At 41.5% G+C, this 22,585-nt stretch overlaps 1 protein-coding gene across 5 annotated transcripts in view; it reads right to left on the bottom strand.

Moving 5' to 3' along the window:
• ebf1a (EBF transcription factor 1a) overlaps positions 1–21,392 on the bottom strand; it is a 523,139-nt gene extending 501,747 nt beyond the window's left edge. The window contains exons 1-6 of one of the 5 annotated variants that reach the window (XM_068043198.1): positions 20,733–21,392; positions 19,895–20,051; positions 19,306–19,369; positions 18,546–18,601; positions 13,847–13,920; positions 1,737–1,805 (exon numbers count right to left, since the gene is read on the bottom strand). In XM_068043198.1, the coding sequence (XP_067899299.1) occupies positions 1,737–1,805; positions 13,847–13,920; positions 18,546–18,601; positions 19,306–19,369; positions 19,895–20,051; positions 20,733–20,866 (554 nt within the window). In that variant the 5' untranslated portion in view covers positions 20,867–21,392. The remainder of the gene's footprint in view (positions 1–1,736; positions 1,806–13,846; positions 13,921–18,545; positions 18,602–19,305; positions 19,370–19,894; positions 20,052–20,732) is intronic. The other 4 variants (XM_068043197.1, XM_068043199.1, XM_068043200.1 and 1 more) reach the window with 4 other exon arrangements.
• Positions 21,393–22,585: the final 1,193 nt, after the last annotated feature.

The raw sequence follows: 22,585 nt of genomic DNA, 5'->3' as shown, positions 1-22,585 counted from the left end.
TTATAACTTTGCAAAGAATGAAAAAAAATCTTGCCGAAGTGTAAACAAGACTTAGAGCGACACTTAAACTTTGGTGACCCAACCAGCTCCATTATTCAACTACTAAATGGTTCACAGTTGCACAACAAATGCCTCTAACACTTGATGGTCTCCTCAGGAAGAGTGAGAAGACATTCTCTTGTGTGTTGTTCTGCCTAGGATTTTCCCTGAAGGGATGTCTGTCTATTGCTACATCCACCTTACTGCACCTGCTGCCCCAGGTTCGGCTGTAACATGAATGAGAGGCTAGTGCTGGAAACGGAGGCACCGACGTCCACCTTAAGAGAGGGTTTCATCGGAAGCAGCAGCACTTTGCTGACCGATCTAAACACAGTCTCCCTCAGGCTGTCATACTCTTGGGCACCTGCCGACCAGCTGAATGCTGAGTCTGCTGATGGGTGGCCAGTAATGCAGTTTCCTGATTGCTGGCCTGTCCACCCAGCCTGGTCAATGTAGGAAATCATCATCCCATCCTATCACTGCTTTTGTTATTTTTTTTTAAAGTTGAAAGAAGCCTTCCTTTGCTTGGCACCGTTACAGTAGCAACAGCTATTAACGTGTCAGCCTGCACATGCACACAGAGTGGATACAGACACTTTCAATAATACTCCACTGAAGTGAAACCTTCAATTCTGGCTTTCCCTGTTCCACAGATCAGTGCATAAAATAAAACACAGCAAACACATGGGATCTATCGCTGTCTGCTGCAAAAAACAGACCATTCTGCTCTTCAATCAATCTTACTGTAATGACACAATCTGAACGTGCTGCTTAATTCTTCAAAAGATTACACTCTTTTTGTCGTCCATCCATTTGTTTTCCCCTCCTCTCCTGAAGGTGCTGACCCATGCTGATGTACAGGGTCCCAGGAGCAGGCTACTCTACAGTGTTTTCCCAAGTGTCTGCTTCTCACGTGTGAGTACAGGCAATTCGACATGGAAGCCATCACAGCTCCAACCTGGCCAGGACCTCAGCCAACATCATACCAGTACACCCTCCAGTATCAATCACTTGATTGCCAATCAGGAGCGAGAACCCTGGCTGATCTTCTCCCCCACCTGCACCTCAGGGACACAGAATCCGACTGCAGCAACCTCCTGAGTTGCAATTCTGGCTGAAGTCATGCTAACCTGGCACAGACTGGGAATTGAATGGCTCAGCCCCATACTTGGCTGTGCTTTCACTAATTGAGTTATCTGAGAAGAAGGTGGAAACTCTATAATGCTTCCCACAACAAAGCACAGCAAAGTATTAAAAACAATTCTCTTGCAGGTTCTTCACTTATTGCCCGTCTAACATTCTACTGATTCCAGCTACTCAGAACCAGAAGAAAGTGGGTTTAATATATATTGTATGTGTGTATATATTAATGCGCAGTTGCCTGATGCAATGTATATATAAAACCACAGAAAAGGGGAATCTGTGAGATGCAAGCAAAAAGGATTTCCTCATTACGATGAGTCAATGAGAGCTTGGGCCTCTGAGGGACACAAAATACCAGAAAATTTCCAAGCCATTCGCACACAAATTGCTCATTTACAGAACGCAAAACAGGACGAGAGAGACCGCGAGTTTATACATGTTCAAGATAAAACACACACCCACGTACACACGTGGCAACAACCAGCAAATGTACCACCACCACTTGCAGAGAGGCAGGTGTCGCACAATAACCAAGAGCAAACAATTGTTCGTACCTGTCAATTATCACCGGGTCTGATGGCGTCTCATTCCTGTTGCCACAACTTTTCTTGTCACAGCAGCGACTGTGGGAGGGGGAGAAGAGGAAGAGAAGTAGAAATCAGTGTGGAACAATTGCTGCATATGGCTTAAATTACTGATGCCTTCTCTCCCTGCACTAAACAACCAGGGCAGGCACAATTTAACAACCACATAATGGTTAAGTAACGACTGCCAAACCTATCGCTGTACATGACAACAGGTAGAAATTAGTGGGAGACCGTGCTTGTACATAGGAAATTACTACTTCCCACTTCCCCTAGACAGCTGGTGCTAATTAGGGAGGCAAAAGGTGCCTTTGTAAAGGTGAGCAGCGAAGCAGGACTCACCTGAGGCAGGTAAGCAGGCCCATCTCAAAAACAATGGATGGGTCAAACCTCCTCAGCACTCTTTAGTTCTCATCTTACATCCATCACAGATGGTGAATATATCTCAGTAAACTAAAACAGTCACTGACTGAAATCAGGCCCCTGCGCAACAGAATGGCAAAGGCAGCAAGTAAAAGTGCACTGAGTTTAAGCAGGATGTGGGGGGGGGGGCAGGAGGGGGTGGGGAGGTGCTGGGGGAGAGTGCGGGGGTGGAATATAAAGAGTAAAAACCCTTTTTAATAGAACTGAGGTTATTTATATTCTATTGCTCTTGTACAACTCTGCTACTTCCCCAAATGAGCAAATAATACAGAAAACACTATGAGCACACTCTCTGCTGTATTGATGTAAAGTGCAATGCTCTTGCCTCTTGTCATTAACAGAGTTTATAGCAATAGCTCTTTAATATCTCACCTGCTATAATCCACTTTCCCAATTGCTCTCAAAATACACTTTTTTCTCCTTATTCATTTACGAATTGTGGGCATCGCTGGCAAGCCAGGATATATTGCCCATCCCTTATTGTCCTTAAAAAGGTGGCAGTGAGCCGCCTTCTTAAACTGCTTCCATTTGTGTGGTGTAAATACACCCACGGTGCTGTTAGGGAAGGAATTCCAGGATTTAGATCAAGCAATATTGAAGGAGCAGGGAGACGATGGTGTGTGACTCAGAAGGGAACTTGGTAGTGTTGCTGCCCTTGTCCTCCTAGGTGATAGAGGTTGCAGGTTTGGGAAGTGCTGCCAGGCATTTTTTAGATAGTACACACTGCAGCTAGAGTGCACCAGTGGGAGTGAATGTTAAAGGTGGTGGATAGGGTGACAATCAAGCAGGTTAATATGTCCTGGGTGGAGTCAAGCTTCGTGAGTATTTGAATGCCATTGAGTGTTGTTGGAGCTTCTCTCATCCAGGCAAGTGGAGAATATTCCATCACACTTCTGACTTATGCTTTGTGGATAGTGGACAGGCTTTGGAGAGTCAGAAGGTAAGTGACTCACAGCAGAATACCTAGCCTCTGAGCTGCTCTTGTAGCCACAGTATTTAAAAGGCTGGTCCAGTTAGGTTTTTGGTCAATCCAGATCCATAGCAGTGCTCAGAGACAGTGAGAAAGGTGCCACTTCTTCCAACAGGCCTCTCAACCAGCAGTGGTCTATTTGGTACATTAAAGCAAGGGGGACAACTCCCAAAGGTCAAGGCAACTACTCTCTGGGTGGTTAGCACCAGTATTAAGCTCCTAGCTGTAGCATTACCAAAGGATCCAATGCATATGTAAACTTTACATTCATTGACATTTTATCACAACAGATCATGAGTTAAGAGACTGTGTGAAGCCAAAGATACTCATCATAGTCTTGTATGATCTTATATTATGTAGTTTTGTAAGCTTCCTGCCCATTCTTTTTCTCCTGGAGCCAGGTCTTGTGCTACTAAAAGTGACAGGACCACAAATGAATCATTCTATTTCTCACTCATCTTTATTTATCTGTTCCTGTATTTCTCTCCTTCCTTTCTTCTGATGTCTGTTACTTCCCCAAATGTTATTTCCCCGCTAGATGGATGCTTACACTTGCGTAAATTGCGTCTAATCAAAAATTCATGGAAATGTTGCCATTTTTGTTCCTGCCAACGACTCCAGTTAACAGTTTCTGATATTTATACTGTTTGGGAATAACATTTTCTTAGAATAAGGTATTTGTGGGTTTGGAAGCTTTATCTGAAATACAAGCTCCCTCCTCCTCATCACTAAAGATCCTCCTTGCACTATCTTTGAACTCATTCCCAAGATCACAAACATCATGGAACGTCATGTGTTCCTCAGTCTTTCCTTCCTCTTATAATCTTTGAGTTCTTAAAATCCAAGTTTTACATCACAAAATCATTAGCTTCTGAGTGATCTCATCTCTTTTGCTCATAAACCTTGGGGGGTTGGGGGGTGGGGGGGGGGGGAAAGCAGGGTAGCCCATTGTGGGCCTTGACCCTTCTTATTCAATGTACTACATTTGATCTTAGCTCGAAGACCATTTAGTAATTTTCTTCAAACGTTTGCGTAGATTGTGAGGCTTTCAATTCAGAAGATATAACCAGAGCTATGATATAAAGTTAATATCACAGCACGATGAATAGTTATCAGTGTTAGTCAGCAATGACTCCAACTAACCTGATGTGAAGAGTCAAGTAGTGTTCACACCCACACTGGAAGTGATACTTTATTAAAATGTAATGTCATGGCCTAGTAAGTACAGTCAGCCATTACCCAGTGCAAATGCCATAAGCTGCCCCGTTTGATTCTCAATTTAGCTGATGTACGCCAGCTCAACATTTAGGGGGTTACAATTCTCCTCAGTGCCCTAGAATTTGGGGGACAAAATCCTGCTGCTGATCACTATCTAGTGGCCCTTGAGGATACGAGCAAATCCATTTACGACACCTCACCTGTAGAGGGCAGAAAAGCTGCCCCCGCTCACAGTGAAGGTGCACACATGAAGGATGGCCACTTGAACATTGTATTGGGAGCCTGAGACACCACATCCCAATTAGAGAGGAAGGGAGAAAATTAGAGTAAAACAGCCTTTGAAAATCAGGTCTTGTGCCTTCATTCAACTTCATTCAGTTAAAAGGAAATATCAGTGCCCATAAGTGTGGTATTTAACCAGGTTTCTGGCTAAGGTTACACACAGTTGTATTCTGTATTATGTCCGATGTGACTGCTGTAGCTTTTGCGACGCATTATGTATAGAACGAGCAGGAAGTCAAGTTTCAGATAATGTTAGTAAACAGTTATATTTTTGGCAGCATGGACAATGCCGTGCAGATCATACAAAAACTCTTATTCACCACACCCCTGTGTACTAGTGGTTCTAATGTGAGAGCCATGTATGAGTGTCGCTCTATTAATGCAATTCATGGGCAAATATGCGATGCACTTAACCTATTCAAATCCCACTCCAGGGCTTGTGCACAAAAATCAAGGCTGACACTCCAGTGCAGTACTGAGGGAGTGCTCTACTGTCGGAGGTGCCGTCTTTCAGTTGAGATGTTAAACTGAGACACCCATGTGCTCAGGTGGATGTAAAATATCCCATGGCACTATTTCAAAGAACAGCAGGTGTATTCTCCCCAGTGTCCTGGACAATATTTGTCGCTCAATCAATACCACGCAATCTGGTCATTATCACATTACTGTTTGTGGGATCTTGCTGTGCATATACTGGCTGCCACAATTCCTGCATTGCAACGGTGACTACACTTCAAAAAATACTTCATTAGCTGTAAAGCGCTTTGAGACATCTGGTGGTCGTGAAAGGCACTATATAAATGCAAGTCTTTCTCTTCTCCTTTCATTGCGTACTGAGTGTTAATTGGCAAAATACCCCACCATGGGCAGCCATAACTCAACTGTCTCAGCCCTAAGCTCTGGAGTTCTCTTCTAAGCCCTCTCTGCATTTTTACCTCTCTCTCCTGTTTCAAGCCATGCCTCTTTGACCAAGCTTTTGGTCACCTGTCCTAATACCTTCTTATGTGGCTTGGTATCAAAGGTTATCTGATAATGTTTCTGTGAAGTGTCCTGGAATGTTTTACTATGTTAAAGGTGCTATATAAATGCAAGCTGTTCTTGCCAGGCACCCTCTCTCACCCCGCCCCCTCATCTATTGGCAATACCCAATGTTGGGGTCGGATTCCACAGGCACTGCTGCTATCAGTACCTCACCCCAGTGGCTATTCTTCATGTGTGAGCCAAGATATTTGTCAGCACACTATTTGGACATCTGTTGAGGGACATCACAATCGACCCTGACTTTGCCCTTGTTCAATAAATGAAGTATGATAAGAAGAAGCTTGTTTGGAGCATAAACTTCTGTATATTTGGGCTGAACGGCCTGTTTCTGTGCTGTATATTCTACGTAACATCCACATATAGACGTATTCACCAAGGGTGAATAGATAATGATCATCAGCAGGGAGCCGGTCTGATTTATTCCCCTCCATAGCCCAGGGGGCACACTGAGGTGAGCTGTAGCACTTCAACAGCATCCCCAGCTGAGATCAACTAATCCAGCTCAGGCTGGGTATCGAACGTGGGACATCTGTGATTTTTTTTTTTTGTTTCTATTTTTAAATAAAGACGGCAGTCTATGCCCGAGTCCCACTTCTGGGCTGCGGTGCAGAAATTTACAAGTGTTTTATCTGGCTTGTAAATCTGACAATCATTTCACTCTGATTGTCTTAAAGCTAATGTGTCTGATTCAGTCATTGAACCCATTTAAAAACCAGCTGAAGAATAATAAGTCAAGTCAATCTAATCCAAACGGAAGCAACGGACTTGAAATTGATGAGCAACAAGAAGGCACTGTGCCCTTTTAACTTGAAAAAATATAATTTCTCAGTACAATAATATAGGGAATTGAAAAATCATTGGACATTCATTATAAATCACCAAATGAGCACTGGCCCAGGGTTGATCTGGTCTTGCTAACCTTACTTTGGGCAATTGCCATACTCTAAATGATATAACTTGATATATATAATATTCATCTTTTAATATAACATACATTAGTGCTGTGAAGACACATCATTTGAAAAAAAAAGTTAAAAACAGTCCTTGACTGAAACTATGGATGTTTTTGCTACCAAAAGACAAGCTGGCTTCGCACCATATGGGTAATGGTAGCGCATAGCAATTAGCTGAGCTGATTAATGGCAAACAGACTCTCATTTTATGCTTCTAACTGAGGGCACATTTGCACCCTAGTGCAAATTCAGCACATCCAAACTTCCACGGACAATAATGCAGAGTAAGAAAATGGGCTTGCAATGTGACGACCAAGAAGAAGGAGCATATCTGCAGCCCATGCTCAGAGCGGCATCAGATTTGCAATTTAAAGTAGCATTAGTGGCACAATGGATGACAGCTCCCACATCAGCCGGGTCACGTCAAGTAATAAACAAACAGCGCCCCAATAAAACCTTGCTTCAATAGCCAACAATGAAACCTGTAATCTCCCTCATCAGCTGGGTGACCTTTCACAAGATGCCTTTTTTCACCCCCCTCTCTTTCGCCCTTCACACACTGAAATATATTATCCATGTGGTTTTCTGTTTCCTATAATCTGGACCATACGGTGGTGGGAATTTTGGGCACCTACCCGAAACTGACCTGACCCTCACCTACAGAGCACTGCAAATCCATAACACACAACACACTAACATATAAACAAGAGAAACAATTGTCAATATGCACTCAGCTATTCATTGTGGAAGCCAAATTATCGTTACAGAGCAAGGTTCCCACAAATAAAAAGCTGAAGAGATGTATGTACCACCCGTGGAAATGTCAGCATGCTTGCCCAATGGCTCAGCTGATTAACTCAATGAGTCACTGAGCTGTACAGACCAGGAAAAGCCCACGTTAGCTAATCTCAGTCAGGACATTATGATTGGCCTTAGTGCCCTTGCATTAGAGACATAGATAATTGTGCCGCAGATCCTGTCCCGATCACTCTCTAGCAACCTCTACTGGAGACTGCATAGGTAAATGGAATGGGAGAAGGCAGGATCAGGTTCTGCTATGATGATCCCGCATCCCTGGAATCAAATAGCCTGTTGACACTCAATGCGTAGCCTGAAGAATGCCCACTTGACAGAAGTACCAGAGGACAGTTAACACCCATAGATTCACACTCTAACCAGGAGTCAACACCTTCAGATAAACAGAAGAAAATAATCAACAAAGGAGTGTCAGTGCTGTTCGGTTTTCCATGGACTTGTAAAACTGATGTAGGCACTATTTCTGTTCAATCGTAGCACCTTAACAAAGCAACAATTTACAGCAACGCTACATCAGTTCTCACTTAACAACCTGCACTAAAGAACCAAACTAAGGCAATGTCCCACAAGAATTCAGTTTCTGAAAATGTATACTCAGTTCTCACACAGGTTATATTTCAAACTCAAGGACATAACATCCAAAAAGGATGGCCCCTAATAGCACGCACAAATTCAGGCACAGGCACAAACACAGATGTCAACAAAACAACACATTTGCTGCATGGCTCATTCCTTGCACAACCATTGCTATTAAGTCTTTTGGGTTTCACAAATAATTTTTAAAAATTAAAACTGTAAGACATACTGTAAACATTGAAAAGCTATATCTTATAATGTGAAATATCAGATTATTATACGTAGATTAATAAAATTAACAGTTTATTTTTAATAAATTTAACCTGAAGTTTAACTTCGTGGGTCACAAAATAAAGAAGTTTTAAATTTAGCTAGCACCCTGCGACAAACAGGAACTCTGTTTGGTCCAGATTAAGTGGAACGCTTTGTAATGAATGTAAAAAGATTCAGAGTGACCACGCAGTTACCAGCCCTGCCCTAAACCTGCCAGTCGCAGCACACTATCATATCACTAGACCTATTGACTAAGCAGAGCCTTTTCTTTGCAGCAAAGCAGTGGTAAAGCTTTGAATTACTTTGGTCCCACTTTGAAAAATATTAAGCACAGAGTTGCCCTTTTAAGACAAAATCACTTCCATCTTTAAATCAATTGTTGGTTCTTAGCATCTATTATTTTTAATTCCATCTGTTCCCTGTAAATGTTTTTCTTCAGTAATATTGAGCTGACCTTCATGGGTTGAGAAGGATGCTCTAAGTCATCAGAGAATCTAGTTTATGAGAAACCGAAGGGTATTTGTTTGTTGAATAATTGTAAATTTAAATTATAGCAGCAGCAACACAAAGGTCTTGTTTTTGTTTTTTGTTTTTTTGTTCATCATGTTCACCGATTTACTCTGCTCCTCTCCTGTAAACTATTACTGAAGTTTGGTTCCACAGGCACCAATTCTTCACTTGTGAGTCCAGGCAGTAGCCACTTTTATATTAAATTGCAGAATTCGGCATCCATGTGCCAGTTCACAGTTTTTACCCTGTTACATCTGCTCAGCTTCTCAGTGGCAGACTCACACATGCAATTTTTGTGAATTTATAGATAGCAATCTCTTGGAATCTGCATTAAACTAATCATAGAATCATACAACACAGAAGGAGGCCGTTTGGCCAGTCATGCCTGTGCTTTTTCCCCATAGCCCTAAATACGTTTCCTTTCCAAGTCTATATCCAATGCCCCTTTTTAAGTTACTTCTGACCCTGCTTCCACTGCCCTCTCAGGTGGTATATTCCAGCCAACATAAAAGGAGCTAATGAGCATCAGGCAAGCTATGGAAACGCTGGGACCATCACAGCTAAGTGCAACCTGTCTTCACCCATTGTACACACATGTGTGCACACATATACACCTGCCCCACCTCCCACAGACACCCAACACCCACCCACACACTCTCAGAATGCACACACTCAATACTCACCACACACACACACACATAGATTCTCAATGCGATAAACACACAAGCATACGATAGTCATCCAAGTGTGCGTGTGTTTTCCATCCGGAGTCAGTGGGCACTCAGGTCAGTTTATTTTGTACCCCTCCTTAGTCTAGGAACATAGAGGCCAATAGAAGCACACCCACCTCCCACCTTGGCTAGGACTATCTAACTCAGCACGCACCAGGAATCAAACTTGAAGGCCTTGTTGATCTGTATGGTTGAGCATGGTTCACTGCTTTATGAACTGTTTTTCCAATCTTTTCTTCTTTTACATCTAATTCTCAATGAGAACAAGATGTTTCATACAAAAAAGAGGGCAGCATTACCATAGTAAATGCTTTGAAGCTTAGAAATTACTATTTGTGATATGATATCCCACTGCCTGCTATTTTAACAGAAGCATTGACCCATTTATTTTAAATGGGTTAACTCTGCTGTTTAAATACTGGACAGAGAATGTCATATGAAATCCCTCCATGGCATCATTTTACTCTACTGCTGTGATGAGCTCTTCCACCCATGTGTTTCAGCCCATGCCCCTTGATCCTCCAATGCCAGCGTCTTATGAATCCCAAATTCCTTTCCATCCCACTGTTGGTGCAAAAGCCTCCATCATGACAGCCCTAATTTCTGGAGCTTCTCCACTCCACACCACCCCACCTTACCCCACCCTCTATCCTGCTACATCTCTTCTTGTCCTTAACACCTTCCTCAATCCTGTACCTTAAAAAAAATCTTTTCAGTCCTCTTTCTCCCCTTAACTATTCTTCTCGTCCATTTCGACTCTATGAAGCACCTTGGGGTATTTTCCACATTACAACTGATCCAGCCTGACACTTCAGCACAGAACTGAGGGAGTGCTGCATTGTCAGAGATGCCATCTTTTGGGTGGACAATAGGATCAAATCCACCGTCTGTCTGTCAGGTGGATGCAAAAGATCCCATTGCACTACTTGAAAAGCATTGTCTTCTCCCATTGTCCTGTCTAACACTGCTCCTGCAGCCAATACTAAGTACAGACTAACTGGTCATTCATCTCATTATTGTTTGTAGGGCTTTACTGTGCACAGATTGACTCCCTGTCCATTTACATAACCAGTTACTTCACTTCAGAAGTAATTTATTGGCAATAAAGTACCGTCCTGAGAATATGATAATGCATTATAATAAAGGCAAGTTCCTCCCATGTAAGTATAATTTGTTGCTGCTGGTCTCCCAATTAGTAATTTTTTCATGATTATAGATAATTTCCATTAAGTTAGCTAAATACTGTTTAACTCACTTAATGGAACAATTTACCTATTTACCAGGTTAACACTGTTTATCCTTATTATTGTACAATACAAAGAACATCTAGGTGGTATTAGATAGTTGTAAATTAACAAAAATTAGGGGAAGAAAACAACTTTGGAAAATGACAGACAACAGTTTAATTTCCAGCTAATTTCTGGAGCCACAACTAGGCACCACAACAGGTTGTGTTAGCATTGCTTTATAGTGAGGTTTGGATGCTTGCTTGGGTAATTGCATCCAATGCTAGCCATCGGTGATGGTGCTTGTTCCTTCTCTAATGTTGCGAACAATTGTCACTAAGCTTCTATTTTTGACTGTTAACAGTATTGCTTTTTTAATATCTATTAATGGCTGTTCCTGAAATCAGGACTGTCTGATTTTCAAATTAGCCTTATTCTTAATAATATTCCCGAACTTTCCTCTATTTCCTATCTGATTATAGTCACAGTGGAACTCAGACAAATGGACATACAGGACCATTGCAGTAATGGGTCTTTCAGACCTCACTAAAAGCAATTTAGAGACATGCAAAGCACACCAGTGAAAGGAAATAAAATGCTTCCCAGAAGCAGTAAGTGTGCTGTCGCCCTGGTTATGCACTTGCTAATCTAACCCTGAGTCTATAATGCAACAATATGCAACAAAAATGTTACAAGTTAAGAGACATTCCCTGTTTGGTTACCAGAAAGCAGTATTATGAGTCCATTCGAGCATTTATTATTCATAAGGACCCATTAGTGACTTTAACAAATGGGTCAGTAGGGTTACTCTGTAACTGTCAAATATAATGATTTAAATTACTATTTTACTACTTGTGTTATGGAAGCAGGTAACTATAAAACAATTGTTAAGCTAAAGTCCACTTGCACGTACACACTATAGCACTTAAACCTAGCGTTCAAATGAAACAATTTCACCAGATGTTAAGAGGTTTGTGATTTTTACCCTTCCTCTCCTGACGGTGCAGGACTGAGGTTCAACTCCACAATTGCTGGCAGCCTTCCACCAACTCACCCAAGTGACCACTCTTCACTTGTGAGCCTGGGCTCTGAGTATCTGCAGGCTATTTGACTATAGGTGGCATGATGCAATTAAGCCCGAAACTGTCTTCAGCTGACACCTACAATCACACATTTTCCAGCAAAGTGGGTTACTTGATTGCAATCAGAAGCGAGAGCCTTGTCTAGTTTTCCTGCTCTCAAACCCAGTGGCCAACTGTAGCAGCCCCAACTGCTGCCCAGCAGGGGTCAGCTAACTCTGCCGAGACAAGGGATTGAAATGAAAATCTTTCCTGAAACAAATAGCCGAGTACTGCACCATATGGTCCCTTTACCCACTGAGATATTGGGGCGATCCTTTTCCAAATGAAATAAAAGCCTAATTAACAATACTCACGGTACTTCAAAAAAAAATTCACTGTGGGAATAACTTCAAGACATTTTCACGCAGCATATAAATGCACACATTTTTCTTCTCCTTTAAATGACATACTTTGAAACTTGGAACAAGGACAATTTCTAGGACAAGCTCCTTGCTGTGTTGTGACTATATCAAGATCATTTTTAGTTAGTGTTGCCAGCTGCTTTCAGTGTGTACACTCAAATCTTACTGTTACAGACCCTGAATGGCTCTTCCTACGAAAGGAACAGGAGCGGGGGCTGGGGGGGGAGGGGGTGGGGGAGGTCATGTTACTGAGATTCTAAGTTGCTTTCCCAATGTTATTCCCTCAAAACAGACTGCTGTGGTTTTCCAACACTTACGACTATGCTGGAACCACATATGGGAATTTTTTGACGGCACTGTCCACTTCCTGTGACTGCTAAAATAATTACAGCTGTGCAGTTGTTATTACGCAGATGAAAACTTAGTACGAATGATGCCATGGGACCAGCTTGAAATAAATCACTTTCTCTTGCAGCAAAGTTTGTCTTAACAGGGCTTGGACACCACAGGCTTTAATGCAGTCCAGCTGGGAGCTTGGGAAACATTTATTATAATGGGAGGTTTTTTAATCCCTGAATTTGTTGTAATGAGATAAATGTCATTAGTCAGTTGGAATAATTTGTCAAGTCTCGCAAATCTTCCAAGCCAAACAGTGAAATCAAGACCAGAAGGTCTCAAGTCCAACTCCTGGTCTGTTCTGCGTTAGCTAGGGCAGCAGTAGAAATTGGCCTCAGTGCCCCTCGGGTTAAGGAGGGAAAATAGCAGCCAGGTTTCCTAGTCCTGATCAGTGTTCAGCGACTCCTGTCAAAAGCATTGTTGCAAGGACATCAGACAAGCCTAGAATCAAAGTAGCTCAGTGTATGGCTAATTTTATATTATATATTTAAATATTTCCCCCGCAATCAAACGACCTGCTGACAATCACTGTCTCAGCTCACATATGAAAAATTCTCACTTGGTTGAGGTACAGGAGAGCTCGGAGGATCCAAGGGAAAGCAAGGGCATGGGGTGGGGGGGGGGGGGGGGGGTGGCGTGGGGGGGGGGGGGGTAGCAGAATAGCTAGAGATTCCTGTTTTGTGGAGATTTCTTTTTAAATCCAACAGTATTGCTTGTGACTATGATCTCCCATGTACTTGGAGAATTAAGTTACATGCTTACTGAATAATAAAACTAAAAGCAGTGTGACATTCTTGGCACAAACTGTGAAATTAATGCATGCTAAATGTTAAGTGATTTTTTTTTAAAAAAGGACTCCAAATAGTTTTGTAGCTCATTTCAAATATTGAAATTGTACTTCTGAAAGTCACTGCTATTAGAAACTACTTTGGCTGGATGGTGGCTTGCCCAGAGTTGATAATGCTTAATAAACACAACAGAAAAATCTGTGGCTAAGTTTATAACTGAAGTTGTGTGGGGAATGGTGAGGAATGGTAAAGAGAATGTAGCTCATTATATTATTTTTATACAAGCAGGCATTGTTTAACTGACTGGTCAAATAGAAGTGAGCCAATGCTTTAAGAAAATGAATATGTATCTGAGAGACTATATAGCCTTCAGGACAGCTCTGAGCTTCCTTACCTGCACATGATCTCATGTGTGAGAAGGACTCGGCACATTTCAGGATTCTTGTCCTGTCCCTCATACACGATAGCCTGGAACAGAAAGAATATGTTTTAACCCTAAAGTGCTGATCCGCCACCTCGCCTCTCATTTTCCCCTCAGATTTCAATCTCAGAATGTGAACATCACTGGCAAAGCTGGCACTTATACAGCGCGAATTGCCCAACCAGCTGGAGTAGCTTGCTAGGCCACTTCAAAGGGCAGTTAAGAATCCCATATAGGCCAGATTGGGTAAGGACAGCATGTTTCCTTCCCTAAAAGACATTAATGAACCATTAGGGGCTTTGTGGCAATACAACAGATTTAAGAAACAACTGAATTCAAATTTTTAGACTGCCATGGCAGGATTTGCTCTCAAGTTATCCTGGGTTATCCAGGTCTCTGACCAGTAACATAACTACTTCGCTGCCATATATTGCCAAGGAATACCATCACAAAGATGTTCAAGTTCCGCAGTTTAACGCAGCAGTCATCAATACCAAAGTACAGCATTTCAAAATCAGACATTGACTGTCAGAGAAAATGTTACAATATTTTGCATGACTGCCACAATTTATTGAAGCATAACAAATAGGATCACTGGGAAATATACAACTGACAAATGTTTAATACCTAAATGTCAAACCCCCAAAAAATTACAAAATGGAACAAAATTAATATCTTTGTTAGTCTGCATTTCCCTTTCATTGTGTTCATTCCCTTTGGGATGTTTTTGGATGTTAAAGGTCTGTATTGTTGTTTGTTCTGGTAGTTGACTTAGTGTTTACCAATAATTTCAGTTCATACATACAAGTTGGTCTTTTCTGAATTTCGTCAAAATTATCAATGTGTGATGGTAATTTAAAAAGATATTATGAGACATTTAACTCTGCAACTTCCCTAGACCTCAACATGCTCCTTACATATTACCATTCCCTTCACCAATATTAATATTGCAACAATTTTTTCTTAAAAGTTTGGATGACGGGTTATTTTTGCTTATGAATCCAGATTTACAGCTGGGAAGAGAAAGAGTTGTGTTTTGTTAGTTCAAACTGAGAAACATTCGCCAACATTTCTTGGGAGAAGTAAGGAAGAATCAAACCCAGTTCTGGCTCTGGTGACAGTGCTGCACAATATACATTCACATCTGTTTCAGCCCTTTCCATCGACATCTCAGTACTTCTGATATGGGAATTTTACAGAGCAAGGGAGTACTTTGTTAGCAAAGGTAGGCAGTATCGATTTTGTAAAAGGTGGCACAATTTTTCAGTCTCTTTGGTGCAAGTACAATTATCAATCGTCCCAGAAGCCTGGCTTGGCCAATAAGATTGCATCTTTTAGTGGACATTTACTCATCTGCATTGGATGCCAATCAAAACACTCTGAAAATCTACACCCACTGACTACTACATAAGGATGTGCAACAATTCCAGGTTAAAAAACCTCACTGCCACTTCACATATAGTTTTTGGAACATGAACAATTCAAAGTATTTCAAAAAGTGAAGAATGTTATACAATGGGGTGCAGGACTGTATTAATGGAAGCAGGGTGAGGGTCAGTTACAAAGATGCTAGATAGTGAGAATTCACTGACTAAAAGGAAACAAAGTGTAAATACCTTCTACAAATCGTTCTACATGTTAACTCCCATGGTTATCAAATTATGAATATAGACACAATAGGTGAACTCATTGTAAGTCTGGATAATTACTGTAAAATTCCTAGTCTTAACACTCACAATAATCCTGTGACGCACTATATACAACCTGGTATATTTCCGATATTACTTACAGCACTATAAATAATGGACCAGAATGGAAATCCAATATAGAATGCTCATTACACGGCTCGCTAATTTCATGTTAATTTCCACATTTGCAAAAATTTCCCTCGACAAAGTATGCTGTGACACGTCTCACTGTTGCCCATATAGAATACAGCGTCGTCTGTGTTTAAATGTTTTACAATACAGGGCTGAATACAATTTAATGTAATATTGTAAAAATGCACAATCGAGAAAGGATAAGGGAGTGTCTTTTGGAAATCTAGTCATCGCAGTTGGGGTGGGGGACATGATATGCAGACAGTGGGCCGGAGACAAAGCTGAGCTGAGGAGGAATGGGGCGGCAGATTTGGAGAGATATTCGCCGACAGATGGTGAGCTGCGTTCAGTATGCCACCCCAACTGCTCCCATGTGTTTATTGTTGTTTCCGCTAGCTCTGTTTTCGTGTGAAAGCTTAACCTCGTTCCCTTGTACACACGAGAGAAACCAACAGAGGCTAAAGAAAAATGTGGAAAATAGAGAACTAATCAGCATCCAGTGTGTGTGTTTTTTTTTACATATATAAAATGAATAAATTGTAAAAGCAATATATTAATAAATGATTTAACAAAAAATGTATTAAATCTAGCAGTGGGAATAAGAACCTTTGAAAGCAATGTGTTTGATCGGAGTGCTATCTGGGATTTTTTAAACTTCATTCATTTTTAATGCATACAGATAATTATTCTTCTATTACACATACCGTCTGAGCAGGCGATCAGGCATTTAGGATAATACTCCATCTGACTAGATTTATGTAGGTTGTAAAGAACAAACCCCTGAGATGTTTTAAAATTGGTAATGTGTATGTTTGAAACAGAGCTAAAATTAAAAAATAAACATTACATATGGACGCATCAGAAGTTTGATGGATTCAGATAATCAGAGTCTGCGGTCAAACACAGCCGCAGGACGGAACGTTGACTTCAACCTTCTTTAAAATAAAAAAAAGACTCACTGAAATCACAGTTTTTATGGGAACATTTCCTGTTTCTTTCAGTGTGGAGAAATCCCAATCTGCCACACCAAGGGGTGTCCTCCAAACAATATATATTATCAACCGCAGGGTACATCGTTTTTTTTTGGTTGGGGGCGGGGGTTGGTTTTAAAGTAAATGGATTGCGGAAAGTCCAGAAGGAAAACAATTGCGAGAACAGGCTATTTGAGACGGTGTGGCCGGGTCATTAAAAGTTATCTCGAGTTAATTTGGCTGTCGTGCAAGGTTCATTGTATATACACACGGTATGCTGAGAAGTTGCGTTTAACTGCTGTTGGCTTTGTGATTAATGACATATTGATTACTTTAACAAAGGTGTTATGTATATTTTTGAAGTTATTAAAAATGCGGGTTTGCTTGAATGTGGATCAGCATTTCTAGCTGCAATTGGGAAATTCTCTTTCTCTCTTTGACTTCGGATGCGTCTCTCTCTCTCTTTGGCCTAGCCTGGCAGACCTCAATAGCAGGAAATCGTGTTCAGAAAGAATATCAAAAGAACTGCGGAGATATTTTCATAACAAGAGTTGCCTGTTGATGTTATGGTTTGTTTTGGGCAGGAAGCGAGGTACATTAAGAACCAAACGTGGCAAGGAAGCTAGGATGAATATTTCACACAGAAAATAATGTTCATGCGTTCCAAAATAAATCTTTTTTTCTCTATAAACTGATGCCCGTTTGCAGCCGCCTTGAAATTAACCAAAAACTTCAGGAGATGGAAGAGAGGGGAAATGCTGAAATGAACATAGTAAGTCCCAGTGCCAGAGGTGCATTTCTGGTGTTCTCTCAGTGTGTGGGGAACACTTGACAGCTCTGAGCCTTAAACTGTGAGAGCATACAACGACCATCATTATTTTATTATCAATATATATATAAACGCTGAAATTAATTTTAAATTAACTCTAAAGGAATATTTGTCTTTCAAATAACGGACAAAATGCTGCTTGTTGGCTAATGTGAATCTAAACTTGAGTAAGTATATATTTATAGTTGTTGCTCGGTTAAAGCTGGATGGAATCGCGATTTATAACAAACCCTAGTATTTAGTCCTGTTTACGATGATGAGAGAGCCAGGTAACCTGTCAAAACTCAAAACAGTCACGTAAATAAATATGGCCAGAGCCTTGTGTTAAAATGAATAACACATACAGTGTGTTGGGAGAGTCGCTCGCTTCACGCACCCCTTTAAAACACATTGCACATTAATAAAAGTGAAATTAAGGGGATCAATCTGAATAAATACGAAAACGAAATCCTTTACTACTTCACTCGAAGACCACTGAAATATTTATACATTAAAACCTTCTCAATTTCGGGATCTATACTGAAGAGTCCCGCCACATACAAACTAGAAATTGTTGCGACGCCCTTTTTCGCGCTCTCTTCATTTTCTTCCGATCGTAAGCTCTTTCTTTCTGAAATTCAAATTCATTGGAGGGCCCCCCCCTCCTCCTCCTCTTCCTTCCCCTCCAACCATCACATCCCCTCTCAGTCGAGTTTACCTATTGGGGATGTAAAACTTTTTTTCACGCTTTTTGCGTCAGAAAGATCGAACAGCTTTCAATGTCTAACTTCCCTAAAACCTCTTAATCACTCCCCCAAAACGCATCAGACTCTGCCCTTCTCGCCAGACACTTTCCTTGACTTTGACCGTTTCAGGACAATTCCATCTGTAACTTAATTAGCATGAAAACCCCTGCATTCCTCATACTGGCGGGACTGGCACCGAAATATCTGCAGGACCTGTCGCTTAATCTAAACACTCCGGGCACGATTAAAAACTGCTCGGCTTTCTTTTTCATGGTTCCGTTTTCTAAAAAAAAAATCCTTACAATTATATATCAAAGATCATCTTACCTGCTTCGTCATAGAGTCGATCAGCCGGACGTACAAGTCCTGCTCTGTCCTTATCCCTGAACATGAAAATATATGAAAACTGTCAGTTTCAATCCGAAGGCCTTATCACTTTTATTTAAAAGCCTGTTAGCAACACTCTAATTTTAGTTTGCATTCACCCCCCTCCCCGCTTCCTCCCGCAATCACAGTGCGAACACTGGACTCAGACAGAATCAGCAGGAATATTTCAAAGAAATGAATCCGGATGGAAGTGTGTTGCATTTGGAAACAGGGGCTCGCAGCGATTGATAAGGAGGTTAGGGGTTATTTAAAGGCGGGTAAAAAGGGGGTTATGTGGGATAAATAGTGTAAACACTTTACAGCTGCAGACTAGGTTTGGGACACGTTGCAAACCTTCTAAAGCGAATGAACTGATTCAAACTCCGCTTCTTTGGAAATGCTAAACATAGTCGAGCGACAGATGTGCGGGACAGGGGATTGATAGAGCCCGTGTTTTATCCACAGAAAGAGTTGGTGTGTATGAGAGAGGTTAGTGAGGACAAAGTGTGGATTTAAGCAGCGTGAAGTTTACCGGCGGGAAGAAATGACATTTTCAACAAATGGGACAATCTATTTCAAGAAACAGAACAGAAATCTCCCAGCGACTCGGGGGGATGGGGGGGGGGGGGGTGGCTGAGTTGAACGATCTCTGCTCCCCGCAACCATTCCCGGAGAGCTCCAAGTTAGCAACAACTGTCAAAGGCGATAACAGGCCACTTACCATTACTGTAGAGCAGCTGTAATCTGTAATGAATCCCGTTATTGGTCTTTTCGGCACCTATTTCCTGAAACGATTTTTAAAAAGAATGCGGATTTAAAAGAAAACTTGCCAAATAAAGTGCAAAACCAATTAAAATCTCCTTAAAAAAAAGTTGTCGAGTTTTAGCCGGCGAAATTCGGGTCACTAGACTATCTGTGCGGCCAGGAACCCACTGGCACAAAGCCTGCTAGATTTTACTGTATATTTAAATCTGAATATTCTGGCAAAAAAAATCAACGACTTTGTTTCCATTTTAAAGCGACGAGCGGGTCAAAGCTTAAGCACGGCGATTAATATAACATGTGCATATATACAGTATATATAGTGTATAGTTATTGCTTTCATTATAACAAATATTCCCAATATATTTTTAAAAAGTACCTGTTTTGTCTAAATCACAGAGTGAATCTGATTTTGGTCACAATAACTGATATCCAGCCGATCAGACAGACAGTGTTTAGTGAGCTTATTGAGACAATCCGCTTGTACCTCGCAATAAACTTCGCCCCGTTTCTTCAAACTTTTCTTTCGGAAACAAAATCAAACTTACTTTATCTTTTTCCACGAAGCCCACGAATGCTGTCCGCTCTATCTCCACCGGCTGACCCTGGCGGTCGTACAGAGCCAGCACAAAGTGAAAGAAGTTGGATTTGCGCAGGTTGGAGGGCGGTTGTTTCTCGAAATGAGCCCGGGCCAGGCCGACTCCGCTGCGGGCAGACAAGAGCAGGATGAATCGGTGAAAAAAACAACAACCAGCAAACGTCAAAAAACAGCTTCAAAACTCGCCTTTTCCAAGATGCTGTATAAAACTTGCATTTTAAAAACACTTCGCAGTTACATTAGATTTTGAATAAATTGAAGATCCAAATTAATGAAATACTTTATATCCCTAATTGAGTTGTATTGTAATGTCAGCAGTGTTGAGATGTTTAACGCGCTGTTTAGCGACCCAGGGAACTTCTGGGATGTTTGGAGCAGCGTGTTTTTTTTTATTGAAAAATACATTATTTTAAGTTTAGTAGGTTAAGATAGTTTAAAATCCGCTTTTTAAAGTAAGCGTCACATTCCGCTCGTTAAATCGGACAACATAACGGAAATAGGCGAATGTACAAACAAATCACCGTTTATATTCAATATCTCAAATTATATCATTTCACCCAAAATGCAGAAAGATTTTTTAAAAAGCGAGACGAGAAATGGTTAGAAAGGAGACATAAAACGGAATGTTTAAAAGATGTCAGATTTTCAAACTATACCGATTACATCTCTCTTGGTTTGACTTGCAAATGGACTTTCGACACATCCATGACCTATTATAAACATACATACATACATATAATATTGTGTGTGTTTATGTGCTGAACATTAAGATGAATTCATCGCCTTACCTTTGAGCGGCTGTGTTTGCATCCATTATCCCAGCTCCCTGCATCCAGGACCGGACAGCGTTGATCCCGCTCCCGATCGGTTCTTCCTTCATGCTGCCCCCGCTTCGTTGTATATTTTCCTGAATCCCAAACATGGAAACACGCTTTTTTCCCCCTCTCTCCTCCTTTCTGTCGTCAAAAGCCAGCAGAACCGGTGTAAGATGTTGAAACGCAGTTTTCACTCAAGTCAAGTATCCTCCAAAAAAGTGCACAATATAGTGATAATATCTAACTGTGGGCCGTCTGTCACACCGGATCACACAGTTGGTGGGAGGGGGGAAGAGAGAGAGAAAAAGGGGAGAAAGGGGAGAGAGAAAGAAAGGCACACACACACGCACTGGAGGTTTGTGATCCGTATGACTAAAATAATCCCGAAAAAAGGGGGTCAAAAGGGGGGCGGTAGCAGGTGAGGTTTGAGATACACACAAGATCAAGTCGAGCTACCGGGCTTTGCAACAGCAAGTGTCATCGTCCAATTAGAAACACTAAGTTTATTTTCTCTCTCCCTCTGTATGTATATGTGTATTCACAAATGGTCGTGTCTGCCAGTCCCGGCGAATGAATGAGAAATGCTGGGCGGCGAGGTTTTCCCTTGTGAATGATGCTGGGTTTTTTTGGAGGGGAGGGGGGGGGAGGTGTGGGTGGGAGTGATGCTTGTTCTCTGATCTCTCGGGGTGGGAAGACAGGGGGCGGGCAGTTGGGAGTCAGTGATGGGAGCGGATTGCCCCTGTAGGAATTCACGTCTACCTCTCTCTTTCTCTCTGGTGCAGCCACGCTCTCTCTGAACTACCCCACCAACCTCTATCTCTTCCCGGGGGGCGACAAAATCATACAGCGACCCCCCCCCCCCCCCTCCCGAATGGGTCGTAGCGAGAGGAGTTGGGGGTGGAAGAGGTTGAACGGAGTACCAAATATGGTAAAACCCGCCTTCCCCTTAAGCCAATGGCTGCGCAGTCTCTGTATGATTGACAGGAAAACCTGACAATAGAGTAAAACATGTTTTGTTCTAGTTTTTATATTTGACATAACAAAGCGGTAAAGGTGCAAGGAATTCACTGTTTAAAAAACAATCCTCTATTGGATTTTTAAAACATTTAATATATTGATGAAATATTTATTTTTCTTTGAGCAACCCGTTCTATAACTGTCCTGCGTGGATAATTTCTGGGGAGGGGGGGCAAAAATCCCACGAGGTTACTTGGGTCCATTTGACTGTAGTGATATCACAGATGGCAAGATCTCTCCCCAAACAGTTCTGCAACTTCATCTGGAGTTGCATCTCCTGATCTGCAAACGCCTCTGAGGTTCGCCACACTACATTTAGGAAATTCACTGTGCGTGTGCTTCAGGGATGGCGAGATTTTACATCAACAAAAACTCAGCTTTTCTTGTTTACTTATTTTTACATTTAGAAAGTTCTTGGGAGGAACATTAGTAAATACGATCATTTAAAATCAGATGAAAATCCTGCACAATATAGTAGAGGTTGCTGTGGATCAGATAGCATTTATTTCAGGGCCTTGGGCAGCTGGGGTGTGTTCGGGGAGCGAGTCAGTCCTAATAACCCGCACACACACACACACAAAAAAACACACACACAGATAAACACATACGCGTACAAACACACACACACATGCATGAAAGCACACGTTTGCGACGCCAATGCAGAATGATGCTCAGAATCTCACCATAACTGAACTGTCGCTTAAGTAGGGTACAGTTTTTAACAATAAAATAACATGACATATAGGAATGATAATCTTACAACCACAAGGCGTGATATTTTGCTTATATAAATCACAGCACTCTGCACT

The sequence above is a fragment of the Heterodontus francisci genome, chromosome 12 (assembly GCF_036365525.1).
Source record: "Heterodontus francisci isolate sHetFra1 chromosome 12, sHetFra1.hap1, whole genome shotgun sequence".
Taxonomy (NCBI): Eukaryota; Metazoa; Chordata; class Chondrichthyes; order Heterodontiformes; family Heterodontidae; genus Heterodontus; species Heterodontus francisci.
The sequence above is the reverse complement of the archived record's forward strand: the minus strand, read 5'-3'. Positions and strand labels throughout refer to the sequence as shown.